We start from the raw sequence: 25,011 nt of genomic DNA on the forward strand, positions 1-25,011 counted from the left end.
TCTTACATATACATATTTTTGACTTTTGTCTTTCCTCTTTCCCATTAGAATATGAGCTTCTTCACTGCAGGAACAATGTTTTTGCTTTCTTTTGTATCAGTTCCTGGCAGTTTTAAAAAATATTTTTATTGATGTTTTCTGCTTCTTACATCATCACAGTATTGCATGAATCCCTCCCTCTCCCTGCTACTTCATATGACAATGACATATGTTTCTTAGAGAGGAAAAAAAATTAGCATAACTGATCCATACATTAAGAAAGTCCGAAAACATGTACAACACATAAACCTGTGGGTCTCCCACCTCCCCCAAAGGGTAGGTTGGGGGTGTCTTCTCATACATATTGCTTGATCATTAAAATTTTGTTACATTTACTCGTTTTTCTTTGGTGCATTCCCTGGCATGTTGTTAAACATATACTAAATATTTGTTAAATGTCTGACTTCTATAATTTTTCTCTTGGTAATCTCCTAAGCTACTATGGATTTAACTGTCATCGTTATTCAAATAAGTCCTAAATTTCTATCTCAAATTGGATATCCCAGAGGCATTAAAAATTCAAGATGTCCCCAAATAAACCTATTATATTGCCCCCTCAAATCCTCCACTTTTTCAAACATTCCTATTTTTGTAAAAGGCACCACTGTACTTCTATTTTCCCTGGTTTCTACCTTGCACTACCTGAGATTCCACACTCTTCCTCACCCCACCACACAATCAGTTGCAAGAAATTTAATGTGTCTACTTTCACTAGAGTACCTTGATCACATAGCTATCATCTTACTTCAAACCTTCATCAACCGTCACCTAGATAATCTAACCACTGTTCCCTCCATTGAACAATTAGAGAAGAAAAAAATAGAAAAAGAAAATGCATTAAAAAGTGTACAATCCAGCAAAACAAATTTCCACATAAGTCACATCCAAAAACATATGTATTCTTCTGCATTTTAAGTCATTCACCGCTAGAGCAAGAGGTGGGTGATACATAGATATAGATACAGATATAGATACAGATACAGATACAGATACAGATACGGATACAGATATAAATATAGATATAGATATAGATATGTGTATATGTAAAATTTTCAGTTCTCTTAAAGTCTTTCAAAGTTGTTTTTCTTTCGGTTGTTGTCATTGTACAAACTGTTCTAGTTCTGTAGTTCTGCTCACTTCACTTTGCATTAGTTCACCAAGATGTTTTCAGTTTCTTCTCAAACTGTTTATTTCATCATTTCTTATGAGATAATAATATTCTATTACTTTCATATACCATAATCTGTTTAGTCATTCTCTCCCCCCCTTAGTTTCCAGTTTTTGTTTCCTATAAAAAAGTTGCTACAAATAATTTTGTATATATAAATCCTTTTTCTCTTTCTCTGAATTCTTTAGGGCATAGGGCTTGTAGTGGTTATAAGTGGTCAAAAGTTATGCAGAGTTTAAAAACTTTCTGGCGTAGTTCCAAATTGCTTTCCAGACTTCACTTAGATTACTACAACACCATCCTATTTGGGTTTCCTGAGTCAAACTCTAGTCTCTCCTTACTCTAGTTCTACATATTGCTACCAAAGTAATTTCCCCCAAATTCACCATGTGAATCCCCTACTAAATCAAATCCAGCGGACTTATGTTGTCTCTCTGATCAAATATAAACTTTTCTGTTGACCTATAAAGATCTAACATACACAAACTGGCCTCAACTTGTCTTTCTAACGTGATCAGATATTACTCTCTCCTTTCTTGCATTTTATGATCCAGTCAAATTGGCCTGTTTTCTCTTCCTCACACATGACACTTCTTTATCTCTTTGCAGGGGGTTCCATACCAGGAATATACTTATGCCTTTACCCTCTAATTAATGGAGACCCTCTCTTTCTATAAGACAGCTCAAGCATCTTCTGCATACAGCCTTTCCTGAACCCCCCAACTATTATTGCCTCTTTTCTCCAAATTACTATGCATTTAACTACTTTATATTAATGGTGTTAAATAAATATAAGTTACATGCAAGGTAAAGGGAAGGGAGGTGGTGTGAAGAGGGAAGAGAACTAGCAACTAGGAGGATCAGGGAAAGGTTTATGTAGGAGGTGGCACAAATGCCTTCTTCCTTATACCTGTGTCTCAGTCTCTTTCTTCCTTTAAGACAAAGTTCTTTTCCATGAAGTCTTTCCCACTCTGCTAGCACCCTCCTTGCCCAAACAATCTTGTATTTAACTATTTTGTATTTATTATATATGTGTGTATGCACGTGTATGTGTGTATACACACAGAAACGTGTATGTATTTTGTTTGTTGCTGTTCAGTTGTGTACAACTCTTTGTGACTCCATTTGGGGTTTTCTTAGCAAAGAGACTGAAGCATCTCCAGCTCATTTTATAGATGAGGAAAATGAGGCAAACGGGGTGAGTGACTTTCCCAGGGTCACACAGTTACTAAATGTCTGAGGCCAGATTTGAACTCAGGAAGATGAGTCTTCCTGGCTGCAGGCATAGCACTATATCCACTGAGCCACTCAGCTCATATTTATGCATGCATGTATGTGAATATGAATACATGCATTTATACACATGTATGTATATGTATACACACACTGTATAAGATGTATAACTTTGTTGTTCTCCTACCCTCTCCCCACATTCATTAGAGCTCCTGGTAAGTATGCACATCTACAGTGCCTAGCACATAGGTGATGCTTACCAAATGCTGGACTGATTGACTGTGATCCATGCTTTATAGCCATATAACATACTGATTTTAAAAATATTGGTTTTTCACTGACCATAAGCTCAATGTAGTGAGTGAATTAACTCTGCTGCTAGAAAGACCTGATTCTCCAGAAGATGATGGAACAAGATGCGAAGTTAAGCATAAACCTCTTGACTCTGAGAACCAAAGACCATTCAAGAAAGCAGCAGTGTTACAACTTCAGAATCAGTCCCCTTAAAAGAGATGATGAAAAGAGTGATGGGGGAAAAAGTACCGACAAGCAATATAGAAACAGATGAAGATGCTGAGAAAGTAAAGGACAGCACTGAACATCCAGTCACCAACTTTCTGAATCTTTTATATAATTTTTCTTATTGTCCAGACTGACCAAAAGGGAACAGGAGGAAAAAAGTTTGCTATGTTGGATAACTGGATAAGTTCTGACAATTTTCTTAAAGTATTGCTTCATAGAAATGTTTGGAAAACTACTGCTGCATTAGGAATTGGCAATATTTTTATTTTTATTACAATATTCTAAGAATATGGTAAAAATTACTAGTTACTGTTAAGGTTGTTTTTTTGTTCGTTGTTGTCAATAAAAGTTTTCACTGAAACCTAAAAAAAAAATAGGGATTTTTGTTTCAGGAAAGGAGGGGATCAATGAAAACACTGCATAAGTTCCCATACAAAATCCAGCCTGCTCTCCTCATGTTCAGTTCTGGGCTCATTGTCCACCTGCAATTGGTGGAGATACCACACTCATGCACTAACTCAAACGGCCATCCATTTAACTGTATGTCTCACTCTACATGATATCCTTTATAGTAATCTATTTCTAGTATTTTAACATTCTAACAAAATAATCTAGTTTACTGTAGTAATTCCATTCCAAAGTAACATGGTATTAAAAGTTTAAATATTTCAAGTGTTGAAATTCAATGCAACACAATACCCTCCATTAGAATATGAACTCCTTGATGTCAAGAACCATGATTTTACACTTCTTTGTATCTCTAGCACTTAGAATAGTTCCTGGCACATAGTTAAATGCTTAATAAATGCTTGACTGACAAAGCTGTTGCAGATACATAATACACTACGTAACTGAGTAAATATTCCAAAAGGCCTACAAATCTAAGATGGGAAGGTATACTCAGAGAACAAGTCATCTGAAAAGGATCTATCCAGAGGTTCACGGACTACCAGCTAATGAGTTAACAGAAAGCTAATGCTATCTAAGGCTACATGAAGGGATGCACCGTATCTAAGCCCTGTTACTAGTATATTCTGGTTATTCTGCATTTACAGTGTTGTGCTCAGTTCTGGGCACCACATTTTAGTAAGGACACTGATAAAAATAGTCATCAGTATTAGTATAAGAGAATAACATGTGGGGCAGCTAGGTGGTGCAGTGGATAGAGCTCCAGCCTTGAAGTCAGGAGGACCTGAATTCAAATCCAGTCTCAGACACACAACACACACCACGTATTAGCTGTGTGACCCTGGGCAAGTCACTTAACCCCAACTGCCCAGCAAAAAAAAAAACCACCCCCCCCAAAAAAAAACAAGAGGCAGCTAAGTGGCGCACTGGATAGAGCACTGGCCCTGAAGTCAGAAGAACGTGAGTTCAAATCCGGCCTCAGACCAAACACTTGACACTTACTAGCTGTGTGACCTCAGGCAAGTCACTTAACCCCAACTGCCTAAAAGCAAAAAAAAAAAAGAAGAGAGAGAGAGAGAGAGAGAGAGAGAGAGAGAGAGAGAGAGAGAGAGAGAGAGAATAACATGTTAAAGAATACCAGATTTTTGAAGAAAAGAGATATTTGGGGCCCTTTTAAAAATAGTAAAGAACAAATAAAATAACAAAATAACACATGTGATCAACTGTTAACTTACCCCATTTAGACTACCCAAATCCTTTACTAAGTGTTCATCTGCAGAGGCATCATAGTTGACTACAGCATGCTGCTTATCCACGCTGCGCGACTGAAAAACAAATAGAAAAAAGTTGTTTGAAGACTAATCTTAGTAAAAACAAGGAAATAAAAAAATAAAAACCCCAAACATAAAGATTTTAATCATTTCATTAATATTCCTAAACTATATGACTAATACATGGAAATGTATAATACAGCTTGATGAAGAAAAATTTAAAGTATATTAAAACTAAGATTAAAATAAGGAATGTGAAAAATATCCTAATATTTAAGTATACACAAATCCCAATAAGTACCTTTCTACCACTACCAATTTTGTGTTTCACAATGGTATGTGAAGCCAACTTTACTGAATGAAACTAAAAGAGACAAAAATGTATACAGTCAGCTATATTTTTTTTAAATGTAGAAAACAGTCAACTTTGTTTAATGATTTTTCTCTATTTTTGTGAACTACTATTGAAAGAAAATTATCAACAAACATTTTTATTGTCAAATAATCACCTCCACTGAACTCCTTTTTTTCCACCTTGGGTTTTCTCTTCAATTATGACATAATTGACTTTACAAAAATTATGGCACAAATTTTGAGGGAAAACAAAACTGATTAAAAAACAGAATAATTCTTGTTTTAAGGTAATTTCTCTAAGTTCGATTAGTAGAGGAATTCCTGAGGGATTGAAGGGATCAAACTTGAAAATAAATGCTGTAGTACCAACTTGAACAATCATTTACCAAATAAAGCATAATTTACAAAATGGGTAAGATAGCCTCTTTTATTTCCTGAGCACTGCTCCTATATTTTCCTTTCCTAGACCTGAAAAGAGGATGCTAATGAGGAAAACAGATACATCCAATCTCAAATAAATGTGTTTGTAGTAGATATACTTCTACTTCAGCCTTATGGTTTGTTGTTATTTTGTTGTTTTAAAGATATATCATGTATGGGTAGGAGTACAAAAGACTTCCAGATGAGCCATAAATTGAAACAGTGCCAAAAAAAAAAATTGGTCAATGTTAGTCACTCAGAAAGTATATTCTTTGCAATTTGTGCTCAGAAGACAAATCACCAAATTCCTCTACAACTTTGTGGAGCAGGAGATAACTTTTGAACTGTCACCAAGTATTTATTGATGTAATAGCACCGTACTATTAAACGGGAAAAAGTATAACATATGGTCCATGACCCCAAGGAGCTTACAACCTAGTTGAAATTAATGAACAATATACAGGCCAGTATATAATTAGAAAGAGGTATAAGGACTGAATTGATGATTTATTTTGTATGGGGAACTCTCAAGTGTGGAAAACCCTTCTACCAATGCAGCATGATTTATAATCTCAGAGATTTGCCTTTAGTAGACCTATGGCCTAGAGCAAGACCTAAATTAGCACACGTAGAGCCACAGAGCCAATAGGTCAGAGGCCTTCAACCCAGATTTTCTTGACTTTGAAGTTGGCTTTCTATATTAAATACTGAAATTACACTACAAAAAAAATTTCCAAGAATCTCTAAAATATTTAAATAAGACATATATCCAAATTCTCATGCAAAAAAAGTTTAGAAAACTCAGATATCACTGACATTGGTGATATGTTACCAAGGTCAAAACTGACTTAAAATATAATTTCCTTTGCAAAATTTTACAGAGGAAGGTGGTAACAGATCATAAACAGTACCATCTCACAAAACAGTGAAGATCAGGGAAGCAGAAAAAAATTCTATAGGAAACTTGGCATGAGACCCAACTAAGTCAAATCACCCTGACAGTATTTATAGCTGCTGCAATTGAACTGAGGACAACAAACAGACGAAAAACAAAAAATGTGTTCATCTTTTATAAACAACTATTTTCATCATTAGTGACAGTGGAACCACCCTATTTCAAATCAGCACAGTCTTCAATATGCTATTATGAACTGCCAATGGCATTTAAGATAAAGCTGGAAAAATTTTGCACCAAATCAAAAATAAAAGAAATAACATCTGCAAACGAATCACTTCTGGGAACACTAAGGTATTAAATGGGGAGAAATACCAAAGCCTTTCTTTAAAAATTCTTACCCAAAAAAAAGGCAATTAAGTCATCAGCACTTAGTAACCTTACTTTCTAATTTCCATAAAATCTTCATTAAAATTATTTACACAGGTACGTAAGTGTATTCCTGATAAATATTTAGGAAGTAAACAGGTAGGCTTTCATTAATGATTTTCTGTATCAGAACACATAATTACAGTCACACAAGTGACTGAAAATTTGCAAGAATGAAAGATTCTGCTGTTTACTGTTTTGGGGTTACTACAACAACAACAACAACAACAACAGTATGTGACTTATCAGAGCAAAACAAAATCTTCAAGTTTCTCCTCCAAAGACTCTCCCGTGCATATATTTAGACAACAAATGCTACCAAAGAGATAAATTTTATTCAATGATGCTCTGATTATCAATATCGAAAAAGGCATACAACAGGTAGATACCCAGTCAACAGGCATTTATTAAGCACTTAATCTGTGCCAGGCACTCTGCTATGTACTAGAGATATTAAGATGGGCAAAAAATATAATCTACATATTACTCCTGCTATATGCATTCTGTGCTGGTCAGACTATATGTTTACTTCTTTTCTCTTTAAATTCATTTCTCTTTTTAAAAATTTTTACTGATGCTTTTTGTTTTTATTTATTCACTTTTAGGAGGCAATCAATCGAGGTTAAGTGACTTGCCCACGGTCACAGAGCTATTAAGTGTCTGAGGCCACATTTGAACTCAGGTCCTCCTAACTCCAGAGCCAGTGCTCCATCCACTGCACCACCTATCTGCCCTGATGCCTTTTGTTTTTAAAACACAGTAATTTCCAAATGACACGTTGATTGCCTTGACTGCACAGAAGAACACATTCAACATTCCACTCCTCTATTCTCCATCTCCCCTTCTCTAAGGAAAAGGAGGCCCATTTCTTCTGCACTTTGTTTACTTCATGCTGTCTCCATCCATACAAGTCTTTCCCTATTTCTCTGAATTATTCATGAGAAGGCAAAGGGAAAAAAAATAAAAAGAGGGTCCTGTATTCTTCAAACTTTCTTGACTTGAATGACTTCATTTTTAAACTAGCCTATATTTCAGTGTATGAATTAAGCAAGTATTTTTGCTTCTATGTGTTTAGACTTCAGTCCCTTGCTAAGGCTCTTAAAATTAATGAATAAATGAATGAAAGAAAAAGTACTTCTTAAGTTCTTACTACTTGCTAAGAAGTATGCTACCTGCTGGAGAAAACTATAAAAAGGAGACAGTCCCTTGTTCTCAAGGAGAACAATTCTTCAACTGGAGGAAATACATTAATTGGAGCAGCAAGGTGGCATAGTAGATAGAACACTAAGTCTAAGTCATGAAAACCTGAGTTCAAATTCAGCCTGACGCTTCTAGCTGTGTGACCCTGGTAAGACACTTAATATCTGTTTCGACTTCCTCATCTGTAAAATGGAGATAATAATAGCCCCTACCTCCTGTGTGAGGATCAAGTGAGATAACTGTAAATTGCTAATGATTAGCACAATGCCTGGCACATAGTAAGAGAGATATACACATACACACGTGCATATGTGTGTGTTATCATCATCATCATTATTATTAATATTATTACATATAGAAAGGTTCAAGTATGTGGGCAGATAAGGGCATAGAAATTTGGGCGGTGGCAAGGCCTAAAGGTGTTTAGGGTACACTGACAGGTAAGATTTGCAGTGCCCAAGACTCCAGAGGATAGACAGTAATCTGGAGATCCTCCATCTTATCAGAAGTCACAGTTGGCAATACCCTGCTCATCCAAGCAGTGACAACAGCCACATCTTCTCTGCAGAAGAGGGGGCCTGAAGAGACCTGGTCCACCACCACAGAGAATATGAAAGTTGGCCTGAGGGTCTAGGTAGAGCAAGGATTCTGGCTTCCCTTCTGCAGAGATCAGAATAGAAGGAAGGGTCCCTGTGTCCATAGAGAAAATGGAACACAGGGAGCAAAGTTTGAGTAAGCAAGCATTTTCTATACTGGGTCTTCCTGGGTACTAAATGGATTGTGACTAGCAGAAAATAGTCTCACTGCTGGGGCCTACTCCCACTGACAGATATTATCATTTACCAGTAGGCTTCTCACAGTGAGAAGCTATATTTAGCAACTTAGTACTCTAACTTTATCTCTCCCTGTAGGAAACATTGTTACTTCATACTTACTAACAGTTTGTGATCCAGCTTTTACTTTTTCACTCTTAACTATATATATATATATATATACTAGCTGGAAATTACTTGTAAGGAAAGCCCATTTGGCCAACAGAGGAGAAGTTTTAAGTCTACTGGTCTCTTCATGACATGGCTTGTAACAACAATATAGCTTCTTCCTTACCTTCATCTTACACCATATTGTCAGTCATGAGGTTTTTCCCTGACAATATTAGTATACTGTGGAAAGTTGTCTAAGCAAGGGAAAGCTATAAGCTTCCCTTCTCCCCTTCTGAACCACATCAATAGCAATGGTGATTCTGTTTAAATCTTGATTTAGGATGAAACTAAAGAAGGTTGCCCATGGGCTCTGCACTTTTATCAAGCTTTTGGACTCCCATTTGTTTTTTAATAGGTCAGTAAGAGATTTTATTACTGTTCTGCTTATTTCTCTGTTTTTGGGTCAGCTTGTTCCTAAAAGTGTAACCTGTTCTGTTTATGCCAACTAACCCCTGAGGGGAATCCTATTTTGTTTTGTGCTGGCACACTCCTAAAAATGGAATCTAAGTAAGGTTCCCACCTCATCAGAGACTTTTCCACAGCAAGGACTACGACCCTCCTTGGTGACGTGTGGGAGGTCTGGGAATGTTAGCAGATACTATCTTGGATAGTGCTTTTAGGAGAAAAGAAAAAGAATTCTTGAGACCTGCAGTGCGATATTAAACAGAGGAAAAGAATTGGGATGCTCTAGTTGATTGGCATAGAGAAGGTTCCAACTTGCAATTTGCTTTGGTTGTCTATTAAATGTGATTATGTGAATGCTAGCAAAAGTGACTTTTCTCCCTTCCCTTATCTCTGTTTATATATAAGTGGTTTAAATTCAATTAAGTTGGATTCTTTTATGCCAAGAGCAAGAAGATACACAATTTTATTTCATTACATTCATACAAATCACAGTTTGTTCAGCATTACCCAATCAATGGGAACCTCTTTTGTTTCAGGTTCTTTGCTCCCGTATCATATTCAATTCTAAATGCTTTATTTCAGGAAGATGGGGGATATTCAGAAGGCAGCAGAATAGGTACTCCCCCCCTCAAACAATCTTGATGAGCCGCAACAAAACACTAAAATTGATGAGATAAAAATCAAGAGGGATAAATTTAGTCTCTCTTTTTTAAACCAACTGTAGAAATACTGAAAGGGAAAGACATAACTAGAAAGCAGTTCATGTATAAAAAACCTAGGTGATTTTAGTGGACTACAGGACCAATGAGTCAGTTTTTATAACCTGTCTGACAAGAGAGCCAACATGACATTGAGCTATGATAATAAAGGAAAGGAAAATGGAAAGGAATAAGTATTTATATAATGCCTATTGTGTGCTAGGCACTGAAGCTAAGCATTTTTTTCAATATTACATTATTTGATCTGCACAACAATCCTGCAAGGTATAGGTGCTATTATTATCATACCCATAGGTGATACTATTGTACTCCCCATCAAAGAAATTGAAACAAATAATAGTTAAGTGACTTGGCCAGGGTCACCTGTCTAGCTATGTATCTGGGGACAAATTTCCACTCAGGTCTTCCTGACTCCAGGCCCAGTGCCACTAGCTGCCTCTAATAATAGAGGCATAATGTCCATACACAGTGAAAAAACAGAAGTAGTCTTTGAATATTTGAAGGTTTGTCAAGGGGAAAAAAGGGTTAAATTTTTTCTACTTAAGCCCCAGAGGGCAAATTAAAATCAAAGTGCGGGAGTTAGAAAGAAATAGATTTCAGTTCAAACATAAAGAAAACTTTCCTAACAATCATATCTGTATAGAAAAGGAATTTGTTTCCCGAGGGGGCAGCAAGCTCCTAGCAACTAGAAATCTTTAACAGGATCCTGAACAGGTTAGAATAGATGACACCCAGGGTCCTTTCCAATTCTAAGATTCTATAAGATAGAATAGAATCAAAGAGGATTTCAAAAATCTAGTGACAGAGAAAGAATGATGGCAAATTCAACAGACAGAAAATATGTGAATAGGAAATGATAACGTAATTTGTGTATGGGAGTGAGTGATGGGTAAGATACATTTCGAATGTGTTGAGTTTGAGTGATAATGAAATACATAAGTGAAAATGTCCTGGCAGCATGTTAAGGTATATAACTAGAAGGACTAGAAATACAAATTTGAAAGCTGCCTATATAGAAGTGATACTTGAGGACAGAAAAATGGTGGGTTCTCTGAGAAGTACTGTGGAAAGAAGCTAAAAAAAAAAGGACTGAGCTTGACAAAATTAGGGTAAGGAAGACCAAAAACAAAACAAAACAAAAAACAAAACAGCAAAGGAAGCCAAAAAAGAGTAGTCTAAAACAGGAGTTTAAAAATGTAGTTTCAAGAAACAAAGGAATTTCTAGGAGGAAGTGGTCAGCATTGCAAATGCAGCACAAAAGTCAAGGAGATTTAGCAGTAGTGCAAAAAACAAAAAAACCCAAAAAAACCCAGAACTTGGAGCAAGAGGAATGAATGTGAATCTCAGTTCAGCTATTTATTTGGTTTCACAGATTCAGGCAAGTTGTAACTCCCCTTCTTAGTTTCAGTTTTATCACCTACAAAATGGAGATCATAATAAGTGCTACAGAATTGTAGTCAGGATGAAATGAGATAAAAAATGTGAAAGTACTTTGTAAACTGAAAAGAACTATACAAAGGTAAAGAAAAATGCTTTTAAAAGGAGGAAAGGCATCATTAAGAACTAGAATAAGTGCCAAAAAAAATTTGAGTTCTAGCGTCATTACTAGTTAACACTGGTCGAGTCCCAACATTTTGTTAGATCTCAGTATCTCCATTTGTAAAATGAAGATAATACAACTTTCCCACCTGACTCATACATTTGCAGCAGTGATCAAATCAGAGAAAATGTCTTTAGAAAGCACTTAGTAAGTTGTACTGTATGAGTGAAAGTTAACATGTTAAAAAGAGCTATTTCAAGAGGTCTCTTTTTATAGTGCCCCTATATAATAAGTATGCCCTTGGATTTGTCCTGGATATATTCAGTATACAAACCCAGTAACCACAAAATCTAAATATTTAGAATATTATTTTTGGACATTAGTCATAACTGCTGTAAATGTTACCTTGAAGATCCATTAGAACATAAATTCATTTCAAGCAGACTTTCATTCTCTGTTGTATCCTCAGCACCTAATACAATTCAGGGCACACAGTAGGTACTTAATAGAAACTTGCTTGCTCTACTCATTTTGTTAGTTAAAAGGCTAAATTAAATTAGTCTTACATTCTCAGAACCATTTAGGGCTATTCAATGGCTATTAATGCCAGCTTAAGAAGAATCCTGTTTTGCTTTGTGCTGGTATATTGCTATATATGTATCCAGCCAAGGCTCTAACATAAGAAAACCAGAATTTTTTAAAAACTGCTCAAATAAGTACTAAGTTGTATATTTCAAATTCATCACATTAAATCAGGTTCTTGAAGTCCAAATGTAACATCGCCTTTGAATGGATTCATTGTTCTACACACATTCTGCTTAGCCAGATATAACTGGACATCTGCATAGCTAATTTTTACCATGTAGTAGCTAGCTAGCTCTAAATGGTTTCCTGAACTGGGACAGAGGTGATTTCTAAGTCAAATTTTTTTTTCATAATGGCTATAAATCATATTGTATAGCATTTTGAAATTTAGGAAGAAAACCTCCAATGAGACGAGTAAGGGTACAACAAACACCCATTTCAATAAAAAATATATAGTTTAGGGCTGTTCTCAAAGTTTTAAGTCTTTAAAGCTGTAACAGTTTAATACTATACAAAGACATTTGGTAACTCAGAGTTTTGAAACTTAAGCAATCAATTATTTTACCAAATGGCAAGAGTACTATATTGTAAACACAGAGGTGGTATTTTGGCCAGGTGAATCTTCATTTAATATGCCTATTTATAAAAGCTGAATTTTCAATGTAGATGTACAGGCGTCTGCAGTATATTAAATAAAACAAGTACCCTCGTTATTTTTTTATCCTACAGGCTTCTGTGTTAGAATGCAAACTAGTGATAGTGTATTAAGTAAAACATTTCCAAAATTATGCCTTAGTTTTTATAGATTCAGCAACCATTATATATATTTTTAAGAAAATGGATTTTAGTATGAGGATCTAGTTAAATTTTTTTTTGGCCACAGCCTTTGAAGAGTGTTTTAATAAGAGAAAACAAGGAGATTAGACATAATCAATGATAGCAAGGGTAGTGGATGTCACTTAATTTTTTAAAGACTAAATAAGAGTGATATACATCATCATTTCTATATATTACTAACAAAGCCCAGCAGCACGAGATAGAAAGAGAAATTCCAATTGAAGTAACTGTACACAATATAAAATATTTGGGAGTTTACCTGCCAAGACAAACCCAGGAACTATATGAACATAGTTACAAAGCACTTTTCACACAAATAAAGTTAGACCTAAATAATTAGAAAAATATTAGTAGCTCATGGGTAGGCCGAGCTAATATCACAAAAATGACAATTTTACCTAAATTACTTTACTTATTCAGTGCCATACCAACCAAAGTACCAAAAAATTATTTTATAGAGCTAGAAAAAATAATAACAAAATTCATCTGGAGGAACAAAAGGTCCAGAATATCAAGGGAATGAATGCAAAAAAAAAAATGCAAGGGAAGGTGGCCTAGCCATATCAGATCTAAAACTATATTATACAGCAGCAATCATCAAAACTACTTGGTACTGGCTAAGAAATGGAGTGGTGGATCAGTAGAATAGGTCAGGTACACAAGACACAGTAGTCAATGACTATAGTAATCCAAAGACTCCAGCTTCTTGGATAAGAACTCACTATTTGACAAAAAATGCTAGGAAAACTGGAAAACAGTACAGCAGAAACTAGGCACAGACCAACATCTTACACCGTATACCAAGAAAAGGTCAAAATGGGTACAAGATTTAGACATAAAAGGTGAAACTATAAGTAAATTAGGAGAGCAAGGAATAGTTTACCTGTCAGAGATTTACGGAGAAGGGAAGAATTTATGACCAAACAAGAGATAGAGAACATTATGAAATACAAAATGGATACTTTTGATTACATTAAACTAAAAAATTTTTGCACAAATGAAGACAAACAAGATTAGAAAGGAAGCAGAAAACTAGGAAAGAATTTTTAGAACCAGTGTCTCTGATAAGGGCCTCATTTCTAAAATACATAGAGAACTGAGTTATATCTATAAGAATACAAGTCATTCTCCAAACGAGAAATGGTCAAAGGATAGGAACAGGCAATTCTCAGATGAAGAAATTAAAGCTATCTATGGCCATATGAAAGAATGCTCTAAATCACTATAGATTAGAGAAATGCAAATTAAAACAACTCTGAGGTACCACATCACACCTATTAGATTGGCTAACATAACAAAACAGGAAAATGACAACTGCTAGAGAAAATGTGGGAAAACTGGAACACTAATGCATTGCTGGTGGAGTTGTGAACTGATCCAACCATTCTGGAGAACAATTTGGAACTATGCCCAAAGCACTGTAAAACTATAAATGCACTTTGATCCAGCAATACCACTACTAGGTCTGTATCCCAAAGAGATGATTTAAAAAAAGGGGAAAGGACCGACATGTACAAAAATATTTATAGCAGCTCTTTTTGTGGTGGCAAATAATTGGAAATTTAAGGGGATGCCCATCAACTGGGAAATGGCTGGACACATCATGGTACATGAATGTAATGGAATACTATTGTTCTATAAGAAATGATTAGCAGTTGGATTTCAGAAAAACTTGGAAGGACTTACTTAAATTGATGCTGAATGAAATGAGCTGAACCAGGAGAACATTGTACACAGCAACAGCAACGTTGCGTGATGACTGACTTTGTCAGATTTAGCACTTCTGTCTGTGGCATGACTCCAATGGATGTGTGATCAAACAATAAGGAGGTGGGGAAATGATCACATCCTACCCCTGCCATGACAGCAAGCCATGGCATTGCTCTCCACCATGCTTCATATTCCTATCCTCCTCATATCCCTTTACATTCTTTCAACTTTGCCCCCTTCTGCTGCTATGCAAGTTCTCAATAACCCCATTCTGATATAGATACTATTCCCTGAAACGTATTATAATCTAACTGCTACCAAGGTGCCTAAAGCACCTAAAGTTAGATTCCAGGGGAGGAACCAAGAGAGTGGTTCCTCCAACCACTAAGCTCTCCCAATATTCTCCTTCAAACAATTTTAAAATAATGCCTCAAATTGAATTCTGGAACGACAGAGCCAATACAAGGTCAGAGTGAGACATTCTTCCAGCCCAAGACAACTGAAGGGGTTGGAAAGAGAGATCCATGACAGAGGAGTGAAGGTTAATGAGGAGCCCACATGGATGAAAGACCAGTGGTGGAACCAGGTGGAACTACAGAAGCTTTCAAGCTACAAATAGTAAGGAGACCTGACAACTGGTCAGAAAGAGATTAAAAAGGACCCTTGTGGTAGCCCTGGACACAGGACCAGACACTATTTGGCAACTCCATTGCTTATACCCACTTCTGGATTATAGTTCAAGGGCAAAGAGGAGCATTTTCCAGTCAAGAAGAAATGGAGGGAAGCCCTGAGGGACAATATCTCTTTTGGTTTCAGGGGAATCAAGGAACTTGAAGAACAGTTTCACTTCTGGTCCCAAAGGAGTAGAAGCCCTGAGGAGCAGTACTGATTGCAATCCAAAGGGATTAGGGGCTGTTCCTGGGTAATAACCAGAGTCAAGACAAGAAAAGGTGGGTAATAAAAGGGAGGGCAGATTGAAGGCAGTGGTCAGAAGCAAAGCAGACTTTAGAGAAGGAATAGGATAAAAAAAGATAAAGAACAACAAACAGAACAAAATAGGATGGAAGGAAATGAAGTTAGTAATCATAATTATACATGTGAATAGGATGAAAATACCAAAAAAAATTTAAAAAAATTTAAAAAGCACAGAGCAGAATGGATTAGAAACCAGAATCCAACATACGTTGTCTACAAGAAACACACTTGAAACAGAAAGTTCACATAGAGTTAAAATAAGGGGCTGGAGCAGAATCGATTATGCTTCAGCTAAAGTAAAAAGACAGGGGTAGCAATAATGATCTCAGACAAATCAAAAGCAAAAATAGTCCTTATTAAAAATGGATAAGCAGGAAAACTACATCTTACTAAAAGGCAACATAGACAACTAAGTAATATCAATACTAAACATACATGTATCATATGGCATAGCATCCAAATTCTTAAAGGAAAAGTTTAATGAATAATAGAAAGAAGAAGATAGTAAAACTATACCAATGGGGAGGTTCTACTTTCCAGTCTAAGAGACTGATAAGTCTAACCATTAAACAAGAAAGAAAGAAGTTAAGGAGAGAAACAGAATCTTAGAAAAGTTAGATATGCTAGACCTCTGATGAAAACTGAATGGGAATAGAATGTTCTATACTTCTTTTCTCAGCTATAAATGAGACCTTCACCAAAACTGACTACACATTAGGGCACAAAAATTTCACAACCAAATGCAGAAAAGTAGAAATATTAAATGCACTACTCTCAGACTGTAACACAATAAAAATTATATTTAATAAACAGCCATGGAAACATAGATTTAAAATTGGAAATTAAATAATCTTAATCCTAAAGAATAAGTGGGGGCAGCTAGGTGGTTCAGTGGATAGAGCACTGGCCCTGGAGTCAGGAGGACCTGAGTTCAAATCCAGCCTCAGACACATAATACTTCCTAGCTGTGTGACTGTGGGCAAGTCACTTAACCCCAAATGCCTAACTTAAAAAAAAAAAAGAATAAGTGGTCAAAGAACAAATACAGAAAGAATCAATAATTAAAAGAGAATTACAACAATGAGTCAACATTTCAAAATTTGTAGCCAAAGTAGTACCTAGGGGAAAATCTATATCTCCAAATGTGTACATCTATAAAAGAAAGAAAGAACACGTTAATGAACTGGGCACACAACTAAAAAAAAAACTACAAAAAGAATAAATTTAAAATCCCCAATTAGAGATCAAAATAAAAAGCCTGAAAATCAAAACAGAGATAAATAAAACTGAAAGTTAAAAAAAACCCACACTGAATAAATAAATAAAACTAGGAGCTAATTTTATGGGGGGGAAATCAATAAAACAGATAAAGCATTAGTTAATTTGATTAAAAAAAGAAAAAACTTATTACTAGTATCGAAAATGAAAAGGGTAAATAAACCACCAATGAAGATGAAATTAAAGCAATTATTAGGAGTATTTTGTCCAAACTATATGAAAGTAAAAATGAAATTGATAAATATTTACAAAAATATAAACTGCCCTTTTAACAGAAGAGAAAATATAATACTTAAAAGAATAAGCCATCAATGAGCTCTGCCCCCAAAAAAATCCCCAGGACTAGATGGATTCACAAATGAAATGGATTCACAAACATTTAAGGAACAATTAATTCCAATATCATGCACTGAAAAAATAGGTAAAGAAGGAATCCTACCAAATTAGTTTTATGGAACAAATATGGTTTTGATACCTAAACCAGGAAGAGCAAAAACAGAGAAAGAAAACTATAGAACAATTTCCTTAATGAATGTTGATGCAAAAAATTTTAAATAAAATACTAGCAAGAACACAGCAATATATCACAAAGATTATACATTATAATCGGGTGGTATTTATACCAGGAATGCAGGGCTAGATCAATATTAGGCAAATATTAGCATAACTGACTATATCAATTAACAAAAATAATAAAAATCATATGATTATATCAACTGATAAAGAAAAGGCCTTAACTAAATACAACAGCCATTCCTATTAAAAACACTAGAAAAGATAGGAATCAATGAAACCTTCTTAACATGATCAGTATCTATCTAAAACTAAGAGCAAGCATTACCTGTAATGCGGATAAACTTGAAGCCATCCTGGTAAGATCATGGTAAAGCAAAGATGTCTACTACCACTACTATTACTGAATATTGTACTAGAAATATTGTACTAGAAATGCTAGCTATAGCAATAAGACCAAAAAAAAGAAATTGAAGGAATAAAAATAGGCAATGAAGAAACAAAATTATCAATCTTTGCAGATGATATGATGATATAGTTACAGAAACCTAAAGAATCAACTAAAAAACTAGTTGAAATAATTAACAATTTCAGCAAAGTTGCAGGATATAAAATAAATCCACATAAATCAGAAGCATTTCTATATACAAACAACAAAGTCCACCAGGAAGAGACAGAAAGAGAAATTCCATTCAAAATAACTGCAGACAATATAAAATAGTTGGGAATCTACCTGCCAAAAAAAACTCAGGGATTATATGAACACAATTACAAAACACTTTTCATGCAAATAAAGAAAAGACCTAAACAACCAGAGAAATATAAATTGAACATGGATAGGATAAGTCAATGATAATAAAAATAATTATTCTGCTAAGTCCATTTACTTATTCAGTGCCATGCATAAAACTACCAAATAACTATTTTATAGAGCTAGAAAAAACAGTAACAAAATTCATTTAGTAAAACAAAAGGTGAAGAATATCAAGGGAATCAGTTTTTTAAAAAGTGAAGGAGGGTAGCCTAGCAGTTCCAGATTTCAAACTATATTACAAAGTCACAATCATCAAAATAACATGATACTGACTAAGAAATAGAGTGGTGGAACAAGTTGTGGCATATGAATGTAATGGAATGCTGTTGTGTTATAAAAAATTATGAGCAGGAAGACTTCAGAAAAACCTGAAAAGATTTGTATTGACTGATGCTGAATGAAGTGAGTAGAACTAGAAGAACATTCTACACAGTAACAGCCACATTGTGTGATGACTATCTTTTATAGACTTAGCTCTTCTCAGCAGTGCAAGAATCTAAGACATCTCCAAAAGACTCATGATGGAAAATGCTATCCACATCCAGAGAAAGAACTATGGAGCCTGAATGCAGATCGAAGCATACTATTTGCTCTTTTTTTCTTCCTTCTGTTTTGTTTTGTTTCTTCTTTCTTGTGGTTCCTCCTATTGGTTCCAATTCTTCTTCACAACATGAACAACGTGAAAATAAAAAAAAAAAAGAAACTTCCTGGGTGGGGGAAGACTGTGTATGACCCTGTGTATGTAACATTTTTTATCAATGACTTGGGCCAAGAAAAAAAAAAAAGAAAGAAACAAAGTGGAGGAATAGATTAGGTACACAATATACAACAGTAAGTGACCACAGTATTCTAGCGTGTGATAAACCCAAAGATTCAAGCTTTTGAGGCAAGAGCTCAACATCTGACAAAAATTGCTGGGAAAAGTGGAAAGCAGTTTGGCAGAAACTAGGAACAGACCAACATACCACACTGTATACCAAGATAAGGTCAAAATGGATACATGATTTAGACATAAAGGGTGATGTCATAAGTAAATTAGGGGAGCACAGAGAAATGTACTTGTCAAATCAATGGATAAAAGAAGAGTTCATGACCAAAAGAAGAGATCAAGAAGATCACTTGAAGTAAAATGGATAATTCTGATTATTAGAAATTAAAATGTTTTTGTACAAACAAAACTGTGAATGCAGGCAAAATCAGAGTGAAAACAGGAAACTGGGGGGAAATTTTTAAAGCAACTTTCTCTGATAAATGCTTCATTTCTCAAGTATATAGGGAACTGAGATAAATTCATAAAAATAAGAGCCATTTCCCAGTTGATAAATCGTCAGTGGATATGAACAGGCAGTTTTCAGAAGAAATCAAAGCTATCTATAGTCAAATGAAAAAAATGTTCTAAATCACTCCTGATAACAGAAATGAAAATTAAAACAACTCAGAGGTACCACCTCATACCTATCAGATTGGCTAACATGACAGAAAGGAAAATGACAAGTGTTGGAGGGGACATGAAAAAATTAGGACATCATTAAATGCGTTGTTGGTAGAGTTGTGAATCAGTACAAGCATTCTAGAAAACAAACTGGAACTACATTTAAAAGGCTATAAAACTGTGCATACTCTTTGACCCAGCAATAGCACTACTAGCTCTGTAGCCCAAAGAGATTTTAAAAAAAAAAGTAAAAGTATCTTTATGTACATTTATAGCAGCTCTTTATGTGGTGGCAAAGAATTGGAAATGGAGGGAATGCCCATCAGCTGGGAAATGGCTGAACAAGTTCTGGTATATGACTATAATGGAATATGATTGTGCTATAAGAAATGACAAGAAGGATGGTTTCAGAAAAACTTGGAAAGACTTACATAAATTGATGCAAAGTTAAGTAAGCAGAACCAGAACACTGCACACAGTAACAGCAACACTGTGCAATGACTAACTTTGATAAACTTAGCTCTTCTCAGCAATGCAAGGATCTAAGATAATTCCACAAGACCTATGATGAAAAACACTATCTACCTCAGCAAGAGAACTGATGAACTCTGCAGACTGAAGCACACTTTTAAAAAACTTCTTTATTTTTCTTGTTTTATTTCTTTGTGTTTTCTTTTGCAACATGGCCAATATGGAAATATGTTTTACATGACATCACATGTATAATCCATATCAAAGTGCTTGACTTCTCAAGGAGGGGAAAGGGGTAGGAGGAAAGGAGAGTATTTGGAACTCAAAATTTTATAAAATGATTGTTAATTTTTTTTTTACTTGTAATTGGGAAATATTTAACAAAATAAATGAAGTAAGTTAGAATTCTGTCCCTTTTTCATTTGGGGAGCATCAGAGCAAAGTTCTCCAAGATAAGTTGGGAACTTCATGGAAGACCTTTTTAGATGATCTGCCCTATAGTGCTCTGCCCTCACTCCCACATTCTTCTGAGTTTCCCTCCTCATTATTTCTCTCCAGCCCCTTAATTGGTCTTCCTGACTTAAATCCTTTGTCCATATGGCTGCTAAGGTGATTTTTCCTTAAGATCACACCTACTCAAATTCTAGTGATTCCCTATTAACTCTATGATCAAATATGTTATCTTTATGTTTATTTCTACTTTTGTGTAAGTTTTATAAACTAACTGATAATTACTACATTAGAATGTACGTATAATTTACACACATGGGAGACGTATATTTTATTTTGCTGATACACACACGGGAGATGTATATTTTATTTTACTGATACAAATACATATGGAGTATCATTTTGCTTGAGCACCCTGTATGGGAACTAAGTAGAAAACTAAAACACAGACTACGTCCGCCCACACACACTTCCACTGAGGGGGCAAGAAAAAATGAGGGAGTGGGAAGGGTGGGTTATTTATACTTATCTTGAAAAGCCTGAAGGCTATTTTATTTCCAGATATTTCACATTCCCCTACTAGACCAGTAGGGAGATAGTAATAATAGAGGACACATTGTAAAAAGCAGTCTTCAAAATTAATCTATGCATTTTATATGAAATTTACCTCATCATTTTAAGTATGCCATAGTAAGAATGTTATTCCATTGAACTCAATAAAGAAATAATTTAGACACCTTTGCTTCAATTATATAATGTAATGGCAGTCCTAATATTACAACATGTTGAAATACTGAAATAAAAGAAACAATATTTTTTGACTTTCATTCTTTTCCTTGAGTCAATAAAGCTTTACAACATGTCAGACATATTCAATAATTAAAATTATTCAACTAAAACCTATTTCTCAACCAAGGAATAATACCACCGGTCATTTCCCAATTCATAAAAATTAAAGCTATCCCATGTATTTGAAAGTACTGTGCAGCTTCAGAGAAAAGATGCTACCTAATTATAGCTAGGTAGCACAGTGGACAGAGCTTAGATTCAGGAAGACTCATCTTCCTGAGTTCAAATCTGGCCTAGCTAGTCACATTAGCTGTGTGACTCTGGGCAAGTCACTTAATGGTATTCCCCTCATTTCCTCATCTGTAAAATGAGCTGGAGAAGAAAATGGCAAATCATTCAGTATTTTTCAAAGAAAACCCCAAACAGGGTCACAAAGAGTCAGACACATTGATATATGACCAAATAAAATACAAAACAAGATTGCATTTACAATTGGGGTATTTTCCTAGCATTTGATGTGACTACTGGCTTCCGCTAATCATAAAACCATGCAGACTGAGTCAACTACAAGTTTATGTTACAAGATCTCAAATGGGCCCTCACTGTGGCAAGGCAATCACTTTATATCTCCTAGGTGCATTCACCAACCCACCACCACAGTAGTTTTTCAAAATCTTTCTATTCCTTCTCGAAAATTTCCATATACTTCCCCCTCCTTTTCCCTCTCTGAGCTGAGAACTTGGCTTGCATAGCTCATCGAAAAAACTGAGGCTACCTGCAGAACTCCCTCTTTTCCCCTGTTCATCTTACATCACTCAGCTATCTTCTACAACTATCTTCTTCATCCATTTTTTCATGAAATGGTGGCCCTTCTCCTCTCTAAGGTAAACATGCCTTACATGTACAAGTGATTCCATTCCATCCTCTCTTCTACAGCAGACAGCCTCCTCCACCATCATCTTCTAGTTGTCTGACCTCTCCTTTTCAGTCTCCTTTGTTGGTCTTGCTTGTTAACCATTAGAGTCACCCAAGTGACTTGCTTCTCTTTTCCATCTCTGGTATTTCAATTAATGATCTCATCAGCTCTCAAAGTTTCAATTATCATCTCTATGCAGATGAGTTAGGTATACTTGCTCAGCTTTGCAGTCTCCACCAACTTCCAGTCTCATATCTCCAACTGCCTATTGGACATCTCAATATGGATATCCTGTCAATCAATATGTCCCAAACTATACTCCTTATCTTCCTCCCCATCCCCCAAACACTCCACTCTGCCTAACTCCCTTACTATCATCAATGGTACCACCATCCTCCCAGGCACTCAAGTGTCATCCAGTCTCTTGCCAAGCCTCATCAATTTTACATAATTTTGTAACTTTTCTCATCTGATTCTGCCACCATCCTGGTACAGGCCCTCATCACCTAATGCCAGACTACTTGTAATAACCTCTCCCTACTCCAGGCTATCCTCCACTCAGATGTCAAACTGATCTTTCTAAAATGCATATCATACTTCTATTCAATAAATTCCAGTGGATTCCTATTACCTCAAGAATCAAAAAGCAAATCCTCTGTTTGGCTTCTAAAGCCTTTTGTAACCTAATCCTTTCTACCTTTCTAGTCTTCTTATGCTTTCCACATACTCTGCGATCCAGTGATACTGGACTCCTTTCTACTCCTTGTACACAACACACCATACCCTGACTCCATGCATTTTCACTGGCAGTCCTCTATGCCCAGAATGCTATCTTCTCTTCATCACCACCTTCTAACTTTCTTGGCTTACTTCAAATCTCACAGCTAAAGTCTCACCATCTGCAAGATGCCTTTCCCAGTTTTCACTTAATCTTAGTGCCTTTCTTCTGAGACTATCCTGAATTTATTGTGTATACAGCCTGTTCACACATATTTGTTTACGTGTTGTCTTCCAATTACACTATGAGCTTGAGAGTAGGGACTACTTTGTTATTTGTAATCTAGCTTCTGACCTCATCATTCAACTGAAACTGCTTATTCCAAAGTTACCAACAATTTCTTAATTGCCAAATCTAATGGTCTTCTTCTTGATTATTGCCTTTAGTGATCTCTCTGCAGCATCTGGCATTGCTGACTACTTCCTTTGGAATATTTTCTCCTCTCTGAATTTTCCTGACTTTCCTCTCTCCTGGAACTCTCTCAGCCTGTCTGACCATTGCTTCTCAGTCTCTATTGACAGATCTTCAATCAGGTAAGAACCCCTTAGCTATGAGTGTCTCTCAAAGCTCATTTTAGGTACTGTTTTCTTTTCACTCTATGCTTTCTTACTCAGAATTTTTTTCACTAGCTATGATGGTTTCAATGATAATTTCTGTGCAAATGATTCTCAGATCTATTTATTCAGCCTTAGCTTCTCTTCTGAGCTCCAGATTCTGTATTTCAACTCTTGATGGATATTTCAAACTTGATTTCCCATAAATATCTAAAAATGTACAAAAAAGAACTCATTATATTTTTTCCCTAACTCCCCCTACCTCCTCCCAAACTTCCCTAATTACTACTGAGGGCACCACCATCCTTTGTTTGCCAAGTTCTCTACCTTGGTATCATCCTCAACTCCCTTCTTTAGCACCCCTTACATATACAATCTGGGGCAGTTAGATGGTTCAGTGGATAAAGTGCTGGGCCTGGAGTCAGGAAGACTTGAGTTCAAATCTGACCTCAAACACTACTAGCAGTGTGACCAGGGGCAAGTCACTTAACCTCTGTTTGCCTAAGAGGCAGTTAGGTGTCTCATTGGATAGAATGCTGGACCTGGAGTTAGGAAGACCTGTGTTCAAATACAGCCACTTACTAGCTATGTGACCCTGGGCAAGTCACTTAACCTTGGTTTACCTCAATCTACTGAAGAAGCACTACTCTAATATCTTTGGACAGTATGGTCCATGGGGTCACAAAGAGTCAGATATGACTGAATGACTTCAGTCAGTTGCCACATCTTATAATTTCCTTACCTTTAACTTTCTCACATCCATTTCCTTGCCTCTACTAACATTGTCACCATTTTGTTACAGGCCTTTTGTCAGCTCTTGCCTGTACTACTACAGTAGCTATTTATTTAGCTTTCCTTCTTCAAGCAACTCCTCACTCCAATCGTCTTCCACACAGTTGTGAAATTAATTTTTCTGATCTGAACATTTCCCTCCTCCCTATCTTCCACCCAAGGAACTCTAGTGGCCTCCAATACCTCCAAGATCAAATATAAACTCCTCTCTTTGGCATTTAAAGCTTTTCATAATATGGCCCTAATCTACTTTCTCCAATCTTCTTACATTCTACTCTCCTCCATGCACTCTAAGATCTAGCAATACTGTCAAACATACTTTTTGTTTCTTGAATGAAACACTCCATCTTCCTGTCTCCATGCCTTTACCCTGGCTATTCTCTGTGCCTGGAATGCTCTATCACCCACCTTCTGATGCTTTGAACCCCCAGCGTCTTTTAAGACTGAGTTCAAGAGCTGACCTGCTCCAGGAAATCGTATTCCCAGAGCTTGACACAGCGACTGGTACATATTAAGTGCTAAATAAATACT

General features: G+C 35.8%; 1 protein-coding gene across 1 annotated transcript in view; it reads right to left on the reverse strand.

Annotated features, from left to right (window-relative positions):
• The window catches only part of CEP170 (centrosomal protein 170), a 182,595-nt gene that overhangs the window by 108,316 nt on the left and 49,268 nt on the right, over positions 1-25,011 (reverse strand). Inside the window, 1 exon segment of the mRNA XM_078156262.1 lies at positions 4,606-4,695. Within this exon segment, the coding sequence (XP_078012388.1) occupies positions 4,606-4,695 (90 nt within the window).

This window comes from Phascolarctos cinereus, unplaced genomic scaffold, assembly GCF_003287225.1.
Source record: "Phascolarctos cinereus isolate Bilbo 61053 unplaced genomic scaffold, phaCin_HiC Scaffold_5;HRSCAF=322, whole genome shotgun sequence".
NCBI classification, from domain to species: Eukaryota; Metazoa; Chordata; class Mammalia; order Diprotodontia; family Phascolarctidae; genus Phascolarctos; species Phascolarctos cinereus.